Below are 15,481 nucleotides of genomic sequence, written 5' to 3'. Positions count from 1 at the left end.
TATAAATATATATATATATATATATATATATATATATATATATATATATATATATTAACTGTATATATATATCATGTGTATTGTGTGTTTCAGGCTGGAATCCATCAATAAATCAATCAATAGGATCCAAGTTGTCCATCATGTCTTGTGTGAACTCCCCTGGTGTTCTGACAAGTGGTTGAGTCCGCCAAGTTAAATGAAGCACAGGTGAGCAGCCAGGTGTAGGTCAGTAATTGTCCTGCCCCTTTTCACACAAACATTGGATCCAAGATGGGGGAACGGCTGCAGGCTCCAAGAAGTTACACCTGCACCTTTTTGGACTGCAAAGCCACCTTCTCAAAGGCCTGGAAGCTCGATGCCCACCTTTGCCAACACACAGGACAGGTGAGTGACTCACAGGTGTGCATGACCTCCAGGTGAGTGACTCACAGGTGTGCATGACCTCCAGGTGAGTGACTCACAGGTGTGCATGACCTCCAGGTGAGTGACTCACAGGTGTGCATGACCTCCAGGTGAGTGACTCACAGGTGTGCATGACCTCCAGGTGAGTGACTCACAGGTGTGCATGACCTCCAGGTAAGTTGCTGTGTTTCATGTGTCCCTCATTAGAACACCTTCACCTGTGAGAGCTGTGACCAGTGCTTCTCCTCTCGCTACTTGCTGGACACACATCAGCTTCTTCACAGCCAACCACACAGGTGAGACTTGACCCCCCCACATAGGTGAGACTTGACCCCCCACATAGGTGAGACTTGACCCCCCCACATAGGTAAGACTTGACCCCCCCACAAAGGTAAGACTTGACTCCCCCACAAAGGTGAGACTTGACCCCCTACAGGTGAGACTTGACCCCCCACATAGGTGAGACTTGACCCCCCTACATAGGTAAGACTTGACCCCCTACAGGTGAGACTTGACCCCCCCACATAGGTAAGACTTGACCCCCCCACAAAGGTGAGACTTGACCCCCACACATAGGTGAGACTTGACCCCCCACAAAGGTGAGACTTGACCCCCACACATAGGTGAGACTTGACCCCCACACATAGGTGAGACTTGACCCCCCCACAAAGGTGAGACTAGACACGCCACTAGAGGCTGGACTAGACACGCCACTAGAGGCTGGACTAGACACGCCACTAGAGGCTGGACTTGACACGCCACTAGAGGCTGGACTTGACACGCCACTAGAGGCGGGACTAGACACGCCACTAGAGGCTGGACTAGACACGCCACTAGAGGCGGGACTAGACACGCCACTAGAGGCGGGACTAGACACGCCACTAGAGGCGGGACTAGACACGCCACTAGAGGCGGGACTAGACACGCCACTAGAGGCGGGACTAGACACGCCACTAGAGGCGGGACTAGACACGCCACTAGAGGCGGGACTAGACACGCCACTAGAGGCGGGACTAGACACGCCACTAGAGGCGGGACTAGACACGCCACTAGAGGCGGGACTAGACACGCCACTAGAGGCGGGACTAGACACGCCACTAGAGGCGGGACTAGACACGCCACTAGAGGCTGGACTAGACACGCCACTAGAGGCTGGACTAGACACGCCACTAGAGGCGGGACTAGACACGCCACTAGAGGCGGGACTAGACACGCCACTAGAGGCGGGACTTCAACCTGTTGGCGTGTTCCACCTGCGCAAAGTCAATTAGGACCACCTGAGCTCTTTAATTGTTGTTCTGCAGGTGTCTGGTTGAGGAATGTTCTGAAGTCTTGGCTGGACACGACAACTTGAAGAAGCACATGGCTGGAGTCCACAAGACCAAGACCAGGACCAAGAGCCTGAGAGCAAGTTCTTGGACAAGTGATGAGCACCATGTTGTGTTCTTGCTTCAGCACCTTGTCTTGTTCCTCAGTGTCAGCATGAAGGCTGCAAGAAGGACTTCAAGAAGAAGTTTCAGCTGAAGGCCCACATTGGAGAACACCAAGACCTTCTGCCCTTTCAGTAAGACCATGGCAAACCATCTTCTCCCCACCTTTCACCTGACCCACCTGTCTTTAGTTGTCTGGAGGACGGCTGCAGGAGAGAGTTTTCCTCCCTGGGCAAGCTGAGGCACCACAAGAAGGTGCACACAGGTGAGCACCAGCGTTTGCTCCTGATTCTGAAGCAGGTGTGAAGCTGACCAGGTGTTCTGCAGGGTACCAGTGCCAGGAGGACCTGTGTGCCTTCCTGGGAAAGACCTGGTCCGAGTATCAGAAGCACAGGACCCAGCACAGAGGTGAGATGGAGGCCATGTGTGTTGTGCTGCAGACCTGTCACACCTTCTGTTCTGCAGTCAAGTTGGTGTGCCAGACCTGCGAGAAGACCTTCAACATCGCCTGGTTCCTGCACCAGCACGAGCGTCGCCGCCACGGAGGAGACAAGAAATGCTTTGCGTGTCCTCGAGAAGACTGCAACAAGACCTTTGGCAGCCGCTTCCACCTGGACAGTCACGTCCTGGGAGACCACGAGGGCAAGAAGAACTTCAGCTGTGCTGTCGTGGGCTGTGGGAGAAGCTTTGCCATGAAGGTGAGTGCCACAACATCCCTGGACCTTCTAATGTTGAAGAAGGTGAGCACCACAACCTCCTCCAGATGTTTCATTGAAATGTTGAAGAAGGTGAGCACCACAACCTCCTTCAGATGTTTCATTAGAATGTTGAAGGTGAGCACCACAACCTCCTTCAGATGTTTCATTGAAACATTGAAGAAGGTGAGCACCACAACCTCCTTCAGATGTTTCATTGGAATGTTGAAGAAGGTGAGCACCACAACCTCCTCCAGATGTTTCATTGAAATGTTGAAGAAGGTGAGCACCACAACCTCCTTCAGATGTTTCATTAGAATGTTGAAGGTGAGCACCACAACCTCCTCCAGATGTTTCATTGAAACATTGAAGAAGGTGAGCACCACAACCTCCTTCAGATGTTTCATTGAAACATTGAAGAAGGTGAGCACCACAACCTCCTTCAGATGTTTCATTGAAACATTGAAGAAGGTGAGCACCACAACCTCCTTCAGATGTTTCATTGGAATGTTGAAGAAGGTGAGCACCACAACCTCCTCCAGATGTTTCATTGGAATGTTGAAGAAGGTGAGCACCACAACCTCCTCCAGATGTTTCATTGGAATGTTGAAGAAGGTGAGCACCACAACCTCCTTCAGATGTTTCATTGGAATGTTGAAGAAGGTGAGCACCACAACCTCCTTCAGATGTTTCATTAGAATGTTGAAGGTGAGCACCACAACCTCCTCCAGATGTTTCATTGAAACATTGAAGAAGGTGAGCACCACAACCTCCTTCAGATGTTTCATTGAAACATTGAAGAAGGTGAGCACCACAACCTCCAGATGTTTCATTGGAATTTTGAAGGAGGTGAGCACCACAACCTCCAGATGTTTCATTGGAATTTTGAAGGAGGTGAGCACCACAACCTCCAGATGTTTCATTAGAATGTTGAAGAAGGTGAGCACCACAACCTCCTTCAGATGTTTCATTAGAATGTTGAAGGTGAGCACCACAACCTCCTCCAGATGTTTCATTGAAACATTGAAGAAGGTGAGCACCACAACCTCCTCCAGATGTTTCATTGAAACATTGAAGAAGGTGAGCACCACAACCTCCTTCAGATGTTTCATTGAAACATTGAAGAAGGTGAGCACCACAACCTCCTTCAGATGTTTCATTGGAATTTTGAAGGAGGTGAGCACCACAACCTCCAGATGTTTCATTAGAATGTTGAAGAAGGTGAGCACCACAACCTCCTTCAGATGTTTCATTGGAATGTTGAAGAAGGTGAGCACCACAACCTCCAGATGTTTCATTAGAATGTTGAAGAAGGTGAGCACCACAACCTCCTTCAGATGTTTCATTGGAATGTTGAAGAAGGTGAGCACCACAACTTCCTTCAGATGTTTCATTGAAACGTTGAAGGTGAGCACCACAACCTCCTTCAGATGTTTCATTGAAACGTTGAAGAAGGTGAGCACCACAACCTCCAGATGTTTCATTGGAATGTTGAAGAAGGTGAGCACCACAACCTCCAGATGTTTCATTGAAACATTGAAGAAGGTGAGCACCACAACCTCCTTCAGATGTTTCATTGGAATGTTGAAGAAGGTGAGCACCACAACCTCCTTCAGATGTTTCATTGAAACGTTGAAGAAGGTGAGCACCACAACCTCCAGATGTTTCATTGGAATGTTGAAGAAGGTGAGCACCACAACCTCCAGATGTTTCATTGAAACGTTGAAGAAGGTGAGCACCACAACCTCCAGATGTTTCATTGGAATGTTGAAGAAGGTGAGCACCACAACTTCCTTCAGATGTTTCATTGAAACGTTGAAGGTGAGCACCACAACCTCCTTCAGATGTTTCATTGAAACGTTGAAGAAGGTGAGCACCACAACCTCCAGATGTTTCATTGGAATGTTGAAGGTGAGCACCACAACCTCCAGATGTTTCATTGAAACATTGAAGAAGGTGAGCACCACAACCTCCTTCAGATGTTTCATTGGAATGTTGAAGAAGGTGAGCACCACAACCTCCTCCAGATGTTTCATTGGAATGTTGAAGAAGGTGAGCACCACAACCTCCTTCAGATGTTTCATTGGAATGTTGAAGGTGAGCACCACAACCTCCTCCAGATGTTTCATTGGAATGTTGAAGAAGGTGAGCACCACAACCTCCTTCAGATGTTTCATTGAAACGTTGAAGAAGGTGAGCACCACAACCTCCAGATGTTTCATTGGAACGTTGAAGAAGGTGAGCACCACAACCTCCTTCAGATGTTTCATTGAAACGTTGAAGAAGGTGAGCACCACAACCTCCAGATGTTTCATTGGAATGTTGAAGGTGAGCACCACAACCTCCTTCAGATGTTTCATTGAAACGTTGAAGAATGTGAGCACCACAACCTCCTTGGACCTTCAGATGTTTCAGCCTTTCCCTAACTTTGTTGCAGGAGAGTCTGTGGAGACATGGTGTGCTGCACGATCCCTTCAAGAAGAAGATGAAGGTCAGTTTGTCATCTCCTTCTTGCTCCAACAAGGTTAAGGATCATTTGACACTTTCTGATCAAATGCTGCCACAACTTTGGTGTGGAAAGTTCTCTCACTCGTCATCTCTTCTCAAATGTTCCAGAAGCTTCCAAAGAAGGGGTGGAGCGCAGCACAGGCACAGCTGCTGTCTTCTAAACTGCAGAGCACACGGTTGGATGATCCACCATCATCTAAACTGCAGAGCACACGGTTGGATGATCCACCATCTTCAGGCTGTTAGATTAGTTTACTAAAGTGTTTTTGTTGGCTAATTCTTTTGTTGAATCAATTAAAACTTCACTTCTACTGCAAATGGACTTATATTTATTAAAGAAATAGGACATGTATAAAAGTACAGCTGGTTGTCATGGTGATGGAGGGCAGGTTACTCATGAATATTAATAAGACCTCAGGTCAGGAGGTCTTCCAAGGTCCACTGAAGTGTGAGATGAACAGTCTGTGGAAGGCATGGCACTATCTGTCCTCGGACTAGAAGGTTCTGGTCCTACACCAGGCTGCCGGGCCAGGAGACCACGGTCAGAGCCACTCTGCTGCGTTGCTCCTTCAGCATGGGCACCAGCGCCGAGTGGCTCATTCCTGCTGTGGACAGGTTGTTGACGGCCACGATCATGTCTCCACACCTGCAGGGCACACGGGTGACGTTGTCATGGCAACACAGGTGAGGTTACCTGTCCGGCTCCAAGTGTCACTTTAGAGAAGACCACGTTGCTAAACATGTGCCCCCTCAGGGTTGAGGTGAGGGATGCCACCTTTCATTTCAGACCATACCTGGACTCCAGGCCGGGACCTGACAGAACCAATGTTGGTACTTTTGTGTCAAGACAAGAACTTCAACCTCTTGTTAAAACCAGTTTGAGTCTTAGACTTTGTCTTCCAAAGACCTCTTTATGACCCTGTACACAGTCTTGGTGCTTGCTGGGATGTGTCCTAAACCACCTTCTCAGATCACTAATGTTGGATTTGTCTCTTTGGTCAAAGGTCATCTTCTAATGGGTTTTATAATGGACGTTTTACTAACGGCCTTAGCTGTCCTCTCTCTCCCCCTCCCAGGAGACACCATTGGCCTTAACCCCCCCCCCCCCCCTCTCACGGTTTACTTTCTTTTTGTCAAATCTACTGAAATAGTTCAATATTTTACTTGTACTATCTGAAACATTGTTCAAAACAATCATTTGTATTTAATGTTTCCATTGACTAAATTAGTCTGATTTGTCTAATGTGTGAAGTCCAAGTTGTCTAATTCCACTACTGTGTGCCTCCTGTACTCTGGGGGGCGCTCATTTCCTGTTATGTACTACTTCTCTGCTTCACCTTTGATGTCACATTGTTGTGGACTATCTCGTGACCTGACTGATACTAGTCCACAAAAATAGCAACCTTCATCTGGCACAGTATCAGTCGCTGTGGAATATCTTGGGACTATACTGTTCCAGATGAAGGTTGTTAGTCCACAACAATAACAACCTTCATCTGGAACAGTATCAGTCAGGTCACAAGATAGTCCACAGCAACCTTCATCTGGAACAGGATCAGTCAGGTCACAACATCTTGTAACCTGACTGATACTAGTCCACAACAATAGCAACCTTCATCTGGCACAGTATCAGTCGCAGTGGACTAGGACACAAGATAGTGCACAGTGACTGATACTGTGCCAGATGACAGTTGCTATTGTTGTGGACTAGTATCAGTCAGGTCACAAGATATTGTTGTGACCTGACTGATACTGTTCCAGATGAAGGTTCCTATTAACTATCTTGGGACCTGACTGATACTGTTCCAGATGAGGGTTCCTATTGACTATCTTGTGACCTGACTGATACTGTTCCAGATGAAGGTTCCTATTGACTATCTTGTGACCTGACTGATACTGTTTCAGATGAAGGTTCCTATTAACTATCTTGTGACCTGACTGATACTGTTCCAGATGAAAGTTGTTATTGTAGTGGACTATCTTGTGACCTGACTGATACTGTTCCAGATGAAGGTTGTTATTGTTGTGGACTATCTTGTGACCTGACTGATACTGTTCCAGATGAAGGTTGTTATTGTTGTGGACTATCTTGTGACCTGACTGATACTGTTCCAGATGAAGGTTGTTATTGTTGTGGACTATCTTGTGACCTGACTGATACTGTTCCAGATGAAGGTTGTTATTGTTGTGGACTATCTTGTGACCTGACTGATACTGTTCCAGATGAAGGTTGTTATTGTTGTGGACTATCTTGTGACCTGACTGATACTGTTCCAGATGAAGGTTGTTATTGTTGTGGACTATCTTGTGACCTGACTGATACTGTTCCAGATGAAGGTTGTTATTGTTGTGGACTATCTTGTGACCTGACTGATACTGTTCCAGATGAAGGTTGTTATTGTTGTGGACTATCTTGTGACCTGACTGATACTGTTCCAGATGAAGGTTGTTATTGTTGTGGACTATCTTGTGACCTGACTGATACTGTTCCAGATGAAGGTTGTTATTGTAGTGGACTATCTTGTGACCTGACTGATACTGTTCCAGATGCAAGCTGTGCCCGGTCTACACTAGTAGCCCTAAATCCCTGCCTCCTTAAGAGCTTCCGCCGGACGCGGAGTTGACCGCTCGGTGCCTCGCACACCCATACAGGAGGACTCAGGTTCGAGTCCCAGGTGGAACAGAAGCAGGGGCTGAACCAGGTGGGTTGCACTTGCAATTCCAAGACGTTAGATGGCAGCAGCGTATATGGAGTGTTGTTGACTTGAATGTGCTCGTCTTGTTGAGTCCTACAAAGTGATTGTACTGTAAGTATTGTACTAACAGTATTACACACCAGCTGATTGATTGTAATGTGCAACTTAGTTGTAGTTTTCATTGAAGCTAGACGTGTTGAAATATGCATCGCTAATGCTAATCTGTAACATGTCTATGGCATATCCAATGTAAATTAGCATCAAGCTAGCGCATTTTGAAAAGTGGAGCCTTAATTTAGAGCGGTGTCAATATCAGGTATGCTTGCTTTGTTGGCAATGCCAGCCGGAACATGACCTCTGGGTAGCCCGGCTGCGTCCAATCTGAGTATTGGACTGCTTGTTTGCTCGCCAAGTGTTTGAACCGGTGCACATGCAACAAAGGTTTCGATACCAAGCCCCGTTTGATTTGACGTGAATTTCTACAAGGTAGTACTCATTGATTCCTTGCTACCTGCTTCAAGCATGGAACTCAAGCACGTTTGTGCATGCCAGGAGCCGGCCCTGCACCCGCGTCATGGAGGAGGCCATGACTCACTTGAGGCGTCCGTCGTAGTACGCCGGCGTGCCGAGGACGATGGTCTTGATGAAGAAGGCCTGGTTGGCGTGGCTTTCTTCGTAGCCGCCCACAATACTGAAGCCCCAGCTGCCAGGGTGGCTCCTGCGCAGCACGATGTGGTGACTGCTGTGCAGGGAGCTGCAGCACAAAGCACAAAGCTTCTGTTTGTGGGGCGCACTCACACAGAAGGATGCAACACCAGCGGCACCTCGCCGTGTTCGTTGGAGGACATGGATGCTGCCTGACAGGAAACACATGTTTGATACTTCCTTTCCTCCAACTTTGTTGTGGAGAACAGTTCCTCTCTTTATCAGTCAATAAAATGTCAAACTGGGTCTCCTATGACAACATGAAAATATTCCCCCTGCTTCCCAGAGAACAGAGAATTATATTTGGGTGTAAAATGGCTTACTACATGATGATTTACTGGCTAGCAGACTACTTCCTGGTTCACACAAGGATTATTATTATTATTACTACATGATGATTTACTGGCTAGCAGACTACTTCCTGGTTCACACAAGGATTATTATTATTATTATTATTATTACTACATGATGATTTACTGGCTAGCAGACTACTTCCTGGTTCACACAATGATTATTATTATTATTATTATTATTATTATTATTATTACTACATGATGATTTACTGGCTAGCAGACTACTTCCTGGTTCACACAAGGATTATTATTATTATTATTATTATTACTACATGATGATTTACTGGCTAGCAGACTACTTCCTGGTTCACACAATGATTATTATTATTATTATTATTATTACTACATGATGATTTACTGGCTAGCAGACTACTTCCTGGTTCACACAATGATTATTATTATTATTATTATTATTATTATTATTATTACTACATGATGATTTACTGGCTAGCAGACTACTTCCTGGTTCACACAAGGATTATTATTATTATTATTATTATTACTACATGATGATTTACTGGCTAGCAGACTACTTCCTGGTTCACACAATGATTATTATTATTATTATTATTATTATTATTATTATTACTACATGATGATTTACTGGCTAGCAGACTACTTCCTGGTTCACACAAGGATTATTATTATTATTATTATTATTACTACATGATGATTTACTGGCTAGCAGACTACTTCCTGGTTCACACAATGATTATTATTATTATTATTATTATTACTACATGATGATTTACTGGCTAGCAGACTACTTCCTGGTTCACACAATGATTATTATTATTATTACATGATGATTTACTGACTAGCAGACTACTTCTTGGTTCACACAATGATTATTATTATTATTATTATTATTATTATTACTACATGATGATTTACTGGCTAGCAGACTACTTCCTGGTTCACACAATGATTATTATTATTATTATTACTACATGATGATTTACTGGCTAGCAGACTACTTCCTGGTTCACACAATGATAATAATAATAATAATAATAATAATAATAATTACTACATGATGATTTACTGGCTAGCAGACTACTTCCTGGTTCACACAAGGATTATTATTATTATTATTATTATTACTACATGATGATTTACTGGCTAGCAGACTACTTCCTGGTTCACACAATGATTATTATTATTATTATTATTATTATTATTATTATTATTACTACTACATGATGATTTACTGGCTAGCAGACTACTTCCTGGTTCACACAATGATTATTATTATTATTACATGATGATTTACTGACTAGCAGACTACTTCTTGGTTCACACAATGATTATTATTATTATTATTATTATTATTATTACTACATGATGATTTACTGGCTAGCAGACTACTTCCTGGTTCACACAATGATTATTATTATTATTATTATTATTATTATTATTATTACTACATGATGATTTACTGGCTAGCAGACTACTTCCTGGTTCACACAATGATAATAATAATAATAATAATAATAATAATAATTACTACATGATGATTTACTGGCTAGCAGACTACTTCCTGGTTCACACAATGATTATTATTATTATTATTATTATTATTATTATTATTACTACATGATGATTTACTGGCTAGCAGACTACTTCTTGGTTCACACAATGATTATTATTATTATTATTATTACTACATGATGATTTACTGGCTAGCAGACTACTTCCTGGTTCACACAAGGATTATTATTATTATTACTACATGATGATTTACTGGCTAGCAGACTACTTCTTGGTTCACACAATGATTATTATTATTACTACATGATGATTTACTGGCTAGCAGACTACTTCCTGGTTCACACAAGGATTATTATTATCATTATTATTATTACTACATGATGATTTACTGGCTAGCAGACTACTTCCTGGTTCACACAATGATTATTATTATTATTATTATTACTACATGATGTTTTACTGGCTAGCAGACTACTTCCTGGTTCACACAAGGATTATTATTATTATTACTACATGATGATTTACTGGCTAGCAGACTACTTCCTGGTTCACACAAGGATTATTATTATTATTATTATTATTACTACATGATGATTTACTGGCTAGCAGACTACTTCCTGGTTCACACAATGATTATTATTATTATTATTATTATTACTACATGATGATTTACTGGCTAGCAGACTACTTCCTGGTTCACACAATGATTATTATTATTATTATTATTATTACTATTATTACTACATGATGATTTACTGGCTAGCAGACTACTTCCTGGTTCACACAATGATTATTATTATTACTACATGATGATTTACTGGCTAGCAGACAACTTCCTGGTTCACACAATGATTATTATTATTATTATTATTATTATTATTATTACTACATGATTTACTGGCTAGCAGACTACTTCCTGGTTCACACAAGGATTATTATTATTATTATTATTATTACTACATGATGATTTACTGGCTAGCAGACTACTTCCTGGTTCACACAATGATTATTATTATTATTATTATTACTACATGATGTTTTACTGGCTAGCAGACTACTTCCTGGTTCACACAAGGATTATTATTATTATTACTACATGATGATTTACTGGCTAGCAGACTACTTCCTGGTTCACACAAGGATTATTATTATTATTATTATTATTACTACATGATGATTTACTGGCTAGCAGACTACTTCCTGGTTCACACAATGATTATTATTATTATTATTATTATTACTACATGATGATTTACTGGCTAGCAGACTACTTCCTGGTTCACACAATGATTATTATTATTATTATTATTATTATTACTATTATTACTACATGATGATTTACTGGCTAGCAGACTACTTCCTGGTTCACACAATGATTATTATTATTATTACAAGATGATTTACTGACTAGCAGACTACTTCTTGGTTCACACAATGATTATTATTATTATTATTATTATTATTATTACTACATGATGATTTACTGGCTAGCAGACTACTTCCTGGTTCACACAATGATTATTATTATTATTATTATTACTACATGATGATTTACTGGCTAGCAGACTACTTCCTGGTTCACACAAGGATTATTATTATTATTACTACATGATGATTTACTGGCTAGCAGACTACTTCCTGGTTCACACAAGGACTATTATTATTATTATTATTATTACTACATGATGATTTACTGGCTAGCAGACTACTTCCTGGTTCACACAATGATTATTATTATTATTATTATTATTATTATTACTACATGATGATTTACTGGCTAGCAGACTACTTCCTGGTTCACACAATGATTATTATTATTATTATTATTATTATTATTACTACATGATGATTTACTGACTAGCAGACTACTTCCTGGTTCACACAATGATTATTATTATTATTATTTTTATTACTACATGATGATTTACTGGCTAGCAGACTACTTCCTGGTTCACACAATGATTATTATTATTACTACATGATGATTTACTGGCTAGCAGACTACTTCCTGGTTCACACAATGATTATTATTATTACTACATGATGATTTACTGACTAGCAGACTACTTCCTGGTTCACACAATGATTATTATTATTACTACATGATGATATACTGACTAGCAGACTACTTCCTGGTTCACACAATGATTATTATTATTACTACATGATGATTTACTGGCTAGCAGACTACTTCCTGGTTCACACAATGATTATTATTATTACTACATGATGATTTACTGGCTAGCAGACTACTTCCTGGTTCACACAATGATTATTATTATTACTACATGATGATTTACTGGCTAGCAGACTACTTCCTGGTTCACACAATGATTATTATTATTACTACATGATGATTTACTGGCTAGCAGACTACTTCCTGGTTCACACAATGATTATTATTATTACTACATGATGATTTACTGGCTAGCAGACTACTTCCTGGTTCACACACTGGCGTAAGATAGTCGGACATGATTAATTAACCCTTGAAAAGAAGTCATATTCCTACAATACGTGTAGAATCATATTTTTCTTTGCCAGCAATCACTTCCTGGTTTGTCAAAAGAAAACAGGAAGTCAACTGGGAGGCAAAATAGTTAGTTTGATATTTGTTGGCGAGCCCGCGAGCTACTTCCTGCGTCCGGTTTCTTGCAGCGTGCGAGAAGGTGTGAAAGGTGCGAGCTCACCTGGGCAGGCCGAGCCACATGACCCAGGAGGGCGACCAGTTGGCGTCAAAGTCGCAGTCGTGAGCGTGCGGCAGCAGCTGGTCGCGGTGGCGCTGCTCCACCACGCTGACCTCCAGCACCCTCAGCTGCACCGAGGGCGAGGCGGCGCTGGTCTTCAGCGTGCCCACCGCCTCGCCGTGGCTCAGGGAGGTCAAGTCCTGGCCGTTGATGCTCAGCAGGACGTCGCCTGAAGAAGAAGAAGAAGAAGAAGAAGAAGAAGAGCAGGTTTCCCGCTTGTTGTCGTCGCCCGAGTCACCTCGCTTGATTCGCCCGTCCCTGGACAAGCAGCCGTGCGGTTGGACGCTGGTGACGAAGATGGGCAGCTCGCCGCTTTTGCTGCCCCGCCCCCCTGCCACCGTCATGCCCAGAGACTCCAGGGGTTCTTTCTTCACAGTGATGTGCTTCTCCTGGCAGGTGACGTCCTGCAAAACACACACGCTGCTGCTTCATGCAAGCTGACAGCCACAACACCCGCCTCACCCTGTGGGTGCTGCTGCGCGGAAGGTGCACGGGCGCCGGACCGGCGCCGTGGTTAGGCAGGAAGTGATCAAGGCAGTAGAGATCTCTGGTGGAGCTGGAGTTTGGAGGCGGAGTGGGTTTGTCGGCTCGGCCGATCAGCAGGTGGACTCGTTCGCCGCTTGCCTGGAAAGTCCGTCAGCGCTTTAGGCTCCCACGTACACACCTGTCCCTGAAGGCAACCTCACCTGTATTATCTGCGCGGCCTGCTCCGGCGTGCCGTGGCGTAGGTCCTGCTCGTTGACGGCCATCACGCGGTCGTTGCTGCGCAGGCGGCCGTCTTTGGCCGCCAGGCCCCCGTCCAGCAGGTCCAACACAAAGACGCCTGACTCGTCCGTCCGCCGCACCAACTTGATGCCCAGCTGCTCCGTGGAGTCCCGCTTGTGCAGGGTGATCCTCACGGACACCGGGCTGGGGGGGTTGCCCTCGGGGCTGGAGCACGGGGCGGGGGTGGGGGGCGGGGCTCGGGACGCACAGCGGCGCTCTCGGAGCACCGTCAGCTGCAGGGTGGTGCAGGGGCGCGCCAGGGTGCAGCGGGCGAAACTGTGGGGGACGTTACTGATGTCCACGTTGTTGACCTGAGGAGACATGTTTGCTCTATGTAGTACTATGTAGTACTTTACCATCATGTAGTACTTCACTGTCATGTAGTACTTCACTGTCATGTAGTACTTCACCCTAATGTAGTACTTTACCATCATGTAGTACTTCACCCTCATGTAGTACTTCACCCTCATGTAGTACTTTACCATCATGTAGTACTTCACTGTCATGTAGTACTTTACCATCATGAAGTACTTCACCCTCATGTAGTACTTCACTGTCATGTAGTACTTTACCATCATGTAGTACTTCACTGTCATGTAGTACTTCACTGTCATGTAGCACTTCACTGTAATGTAGTACTTCACAGTCATCATCATCATCATCATCACCATCATCATCCTCATCCTCATTATCATCATCTTCATCATCATCATCATCCTCATCATCATCATCATCATCATGTCCTCACCTGGAGTATTTGGTCGCCCGCCAGTAGGCGTCCATCTCTTGCGATCACGCCATCCCGGTACACTTCCTGTATGACGATGTTGATGAGGGGGGTCTCGTTGCCGCCCACGATGCTGATGCCCAGCTCCACGTAGGGGTTGGTGCGGTGCACCTCCACCGCCGTTATCTGGCCCTCGGGGAGCGGCGGCAGCTTGACGCAGCCTAGGGAGACGTCTCAGTCAGGACGATGACATCATCAGACGTGGGTGACACGTCTCAGTCAGCACGATGACATCATCAGACGTGGGTGACACGTCTCAGTCAGCACGATGACATCATCAGACGTGGGTGACACGTCTCAGTCAGCACGATGACATCATCAGACGTGGGTGACACGTCTCAGTCAGCCCGATGACATCATCAGACGTGGGTGACACGTCTCAGTCAGCACGATGACATCATCAGACGTGGGTGACACGTCTCAGTCAGCACGATGACATCATCAGACGTGGGTGACACGTCTCAGTCAGCCCGATGACATCATCAGACGTGGGTGACACGTCTCAGTCAGCACGATGACATCATCAGACGTGGGTGACACGTCTCAGTCAGCACGATGACATCATCAGACGTGGGTGAGATGCACAAACACGTCTCAGTCAGCACGATGACATCATCAGACGTGGGTGAGACGCACAAACACGTCTCAGTCAGCACGATGACATCATCAGACGTGGGTGACACGTCTCAGTCAGCCCGATGACATCATCAGACGTGGGTGACACGTCTCAGTCAGCACGATGACATCATCAGACGTGGGTGAGACGTCTCAGTCAGCACGATGACATCATCAGACGCGGGTGAGACGCACAAACACGTCTCAGTCAGCACGATGACATCATCAGACGCGGGTGAGACGCACAAACACGTCTCAGTCAGCACGATGACATCATCAGACGCGGG

At 44.3% G+C, this 15,481-nt stretch overlaps 2 protein-coding genes across 5 annotated transcripts in view; one reads left to right on the top strand and one right to left on the bottom strand.

Annotated features, from left to right (window-relative positions):
- Positions 1 to 206: 206 nt before the first annotated feature.
- Positions 207 to 5,454, top strand: gtf3ab (general transcription factor IIIA, b). Of its 2 annotated transcripts, none has more exons than XM_062021847.1 (9): positions 207 to 384; positions 610 to 698; positions 1,707 to 1,809; positions 1,878 to 1,966; positions 2,024 to 2,097; positions 2,160 to 2,240; positions 2,298 to 2,530; positions 4,965 to 5,018; positions 5,144 to 5,454. In XM_062021847.1, the coding sequence occupies exons 1-9, from the start codon at positions 271 to 273 to the stop codon at positions 5,279 to 5,281; spliced, it is 975 nt and encodes a 324-aa protein (XP_061877831.1). In that variant the 5' UTR covers positions 207 to 270; the 3' UTR covers positions 5,282 to 5,454. The 2 variants fall into 2 exon arrangements, with proteins under 2 accessions (XP_061877831.1, XP_061877830.1); XM_062021846.1 differs by having other exon boundaries at positions 4,965 to 5,051.
- Positions 5,353 to 15,481, bottom strand: part of lnx2a (ligand of numb-protein X 2a) — a 25,871-nt gene continuing 15,742 nt past the window's right edge. For all 3 annotated transcript variants that reach the window (XM_062021843.1, XM_062021844.1, XM_062021845.1), the window contains 7 exons: positions 14,541 to 14,740; positions 13,714 to 14,103; positions 13,490 to 13,651; positions 13,266 to 13,431; positions 12,971 to 13,196; positions 8,327 to 8,485; positions 5,353 to 5,681 (listed from right to left, as the gene is read on the bottom strand). In XM_062021843.1, the coding sequence (XP_061877827.1) occupies positions 5,546 to 5,681; positions 8,327 to 8,485; positions 12,971 to 13,196; positions 13,266 to 13,431; positions 13,490 to 13,651; positions 13,714 to 14,103; positions 14,541 to 14,740 (1,439 nt within the window). In that variant the 3' untranslated portion in view covers positions 5,353 to 5,545. The remainder of the gene's footprint in view (positions 5,682 to 8,326; positions 8,486 to 12,970; positions 13,197 to 13,265; positions 13,432 to 13,489; positions 13,652 to 13,713; positions 14,104 to 14,540; positions 14,741 to 15,481) is intronic.

The sequence above is a fragment of the Entelurus aequoreus genome, linkage group LG15 (assembly GCF_033978785.1).
Source record: "Entelurus aequoreus isolate RoL-2023_Sb linkage group LG15, RoL_Eaeq_v1.1, whole genome shotgun sequence".
NCBI classification, from domain to species: Eukaryota; Metazoa; Chordata; class Actinopteri; order Syngnathiformes; family Syngnathidae; genus Entelurus; species Entelurus aequoreus.
The sequence above is the reverse complement of the archived record's forward strand: the minus strand, read 5'-3'. Positions and strand labels throughout refer to the sequence as shown.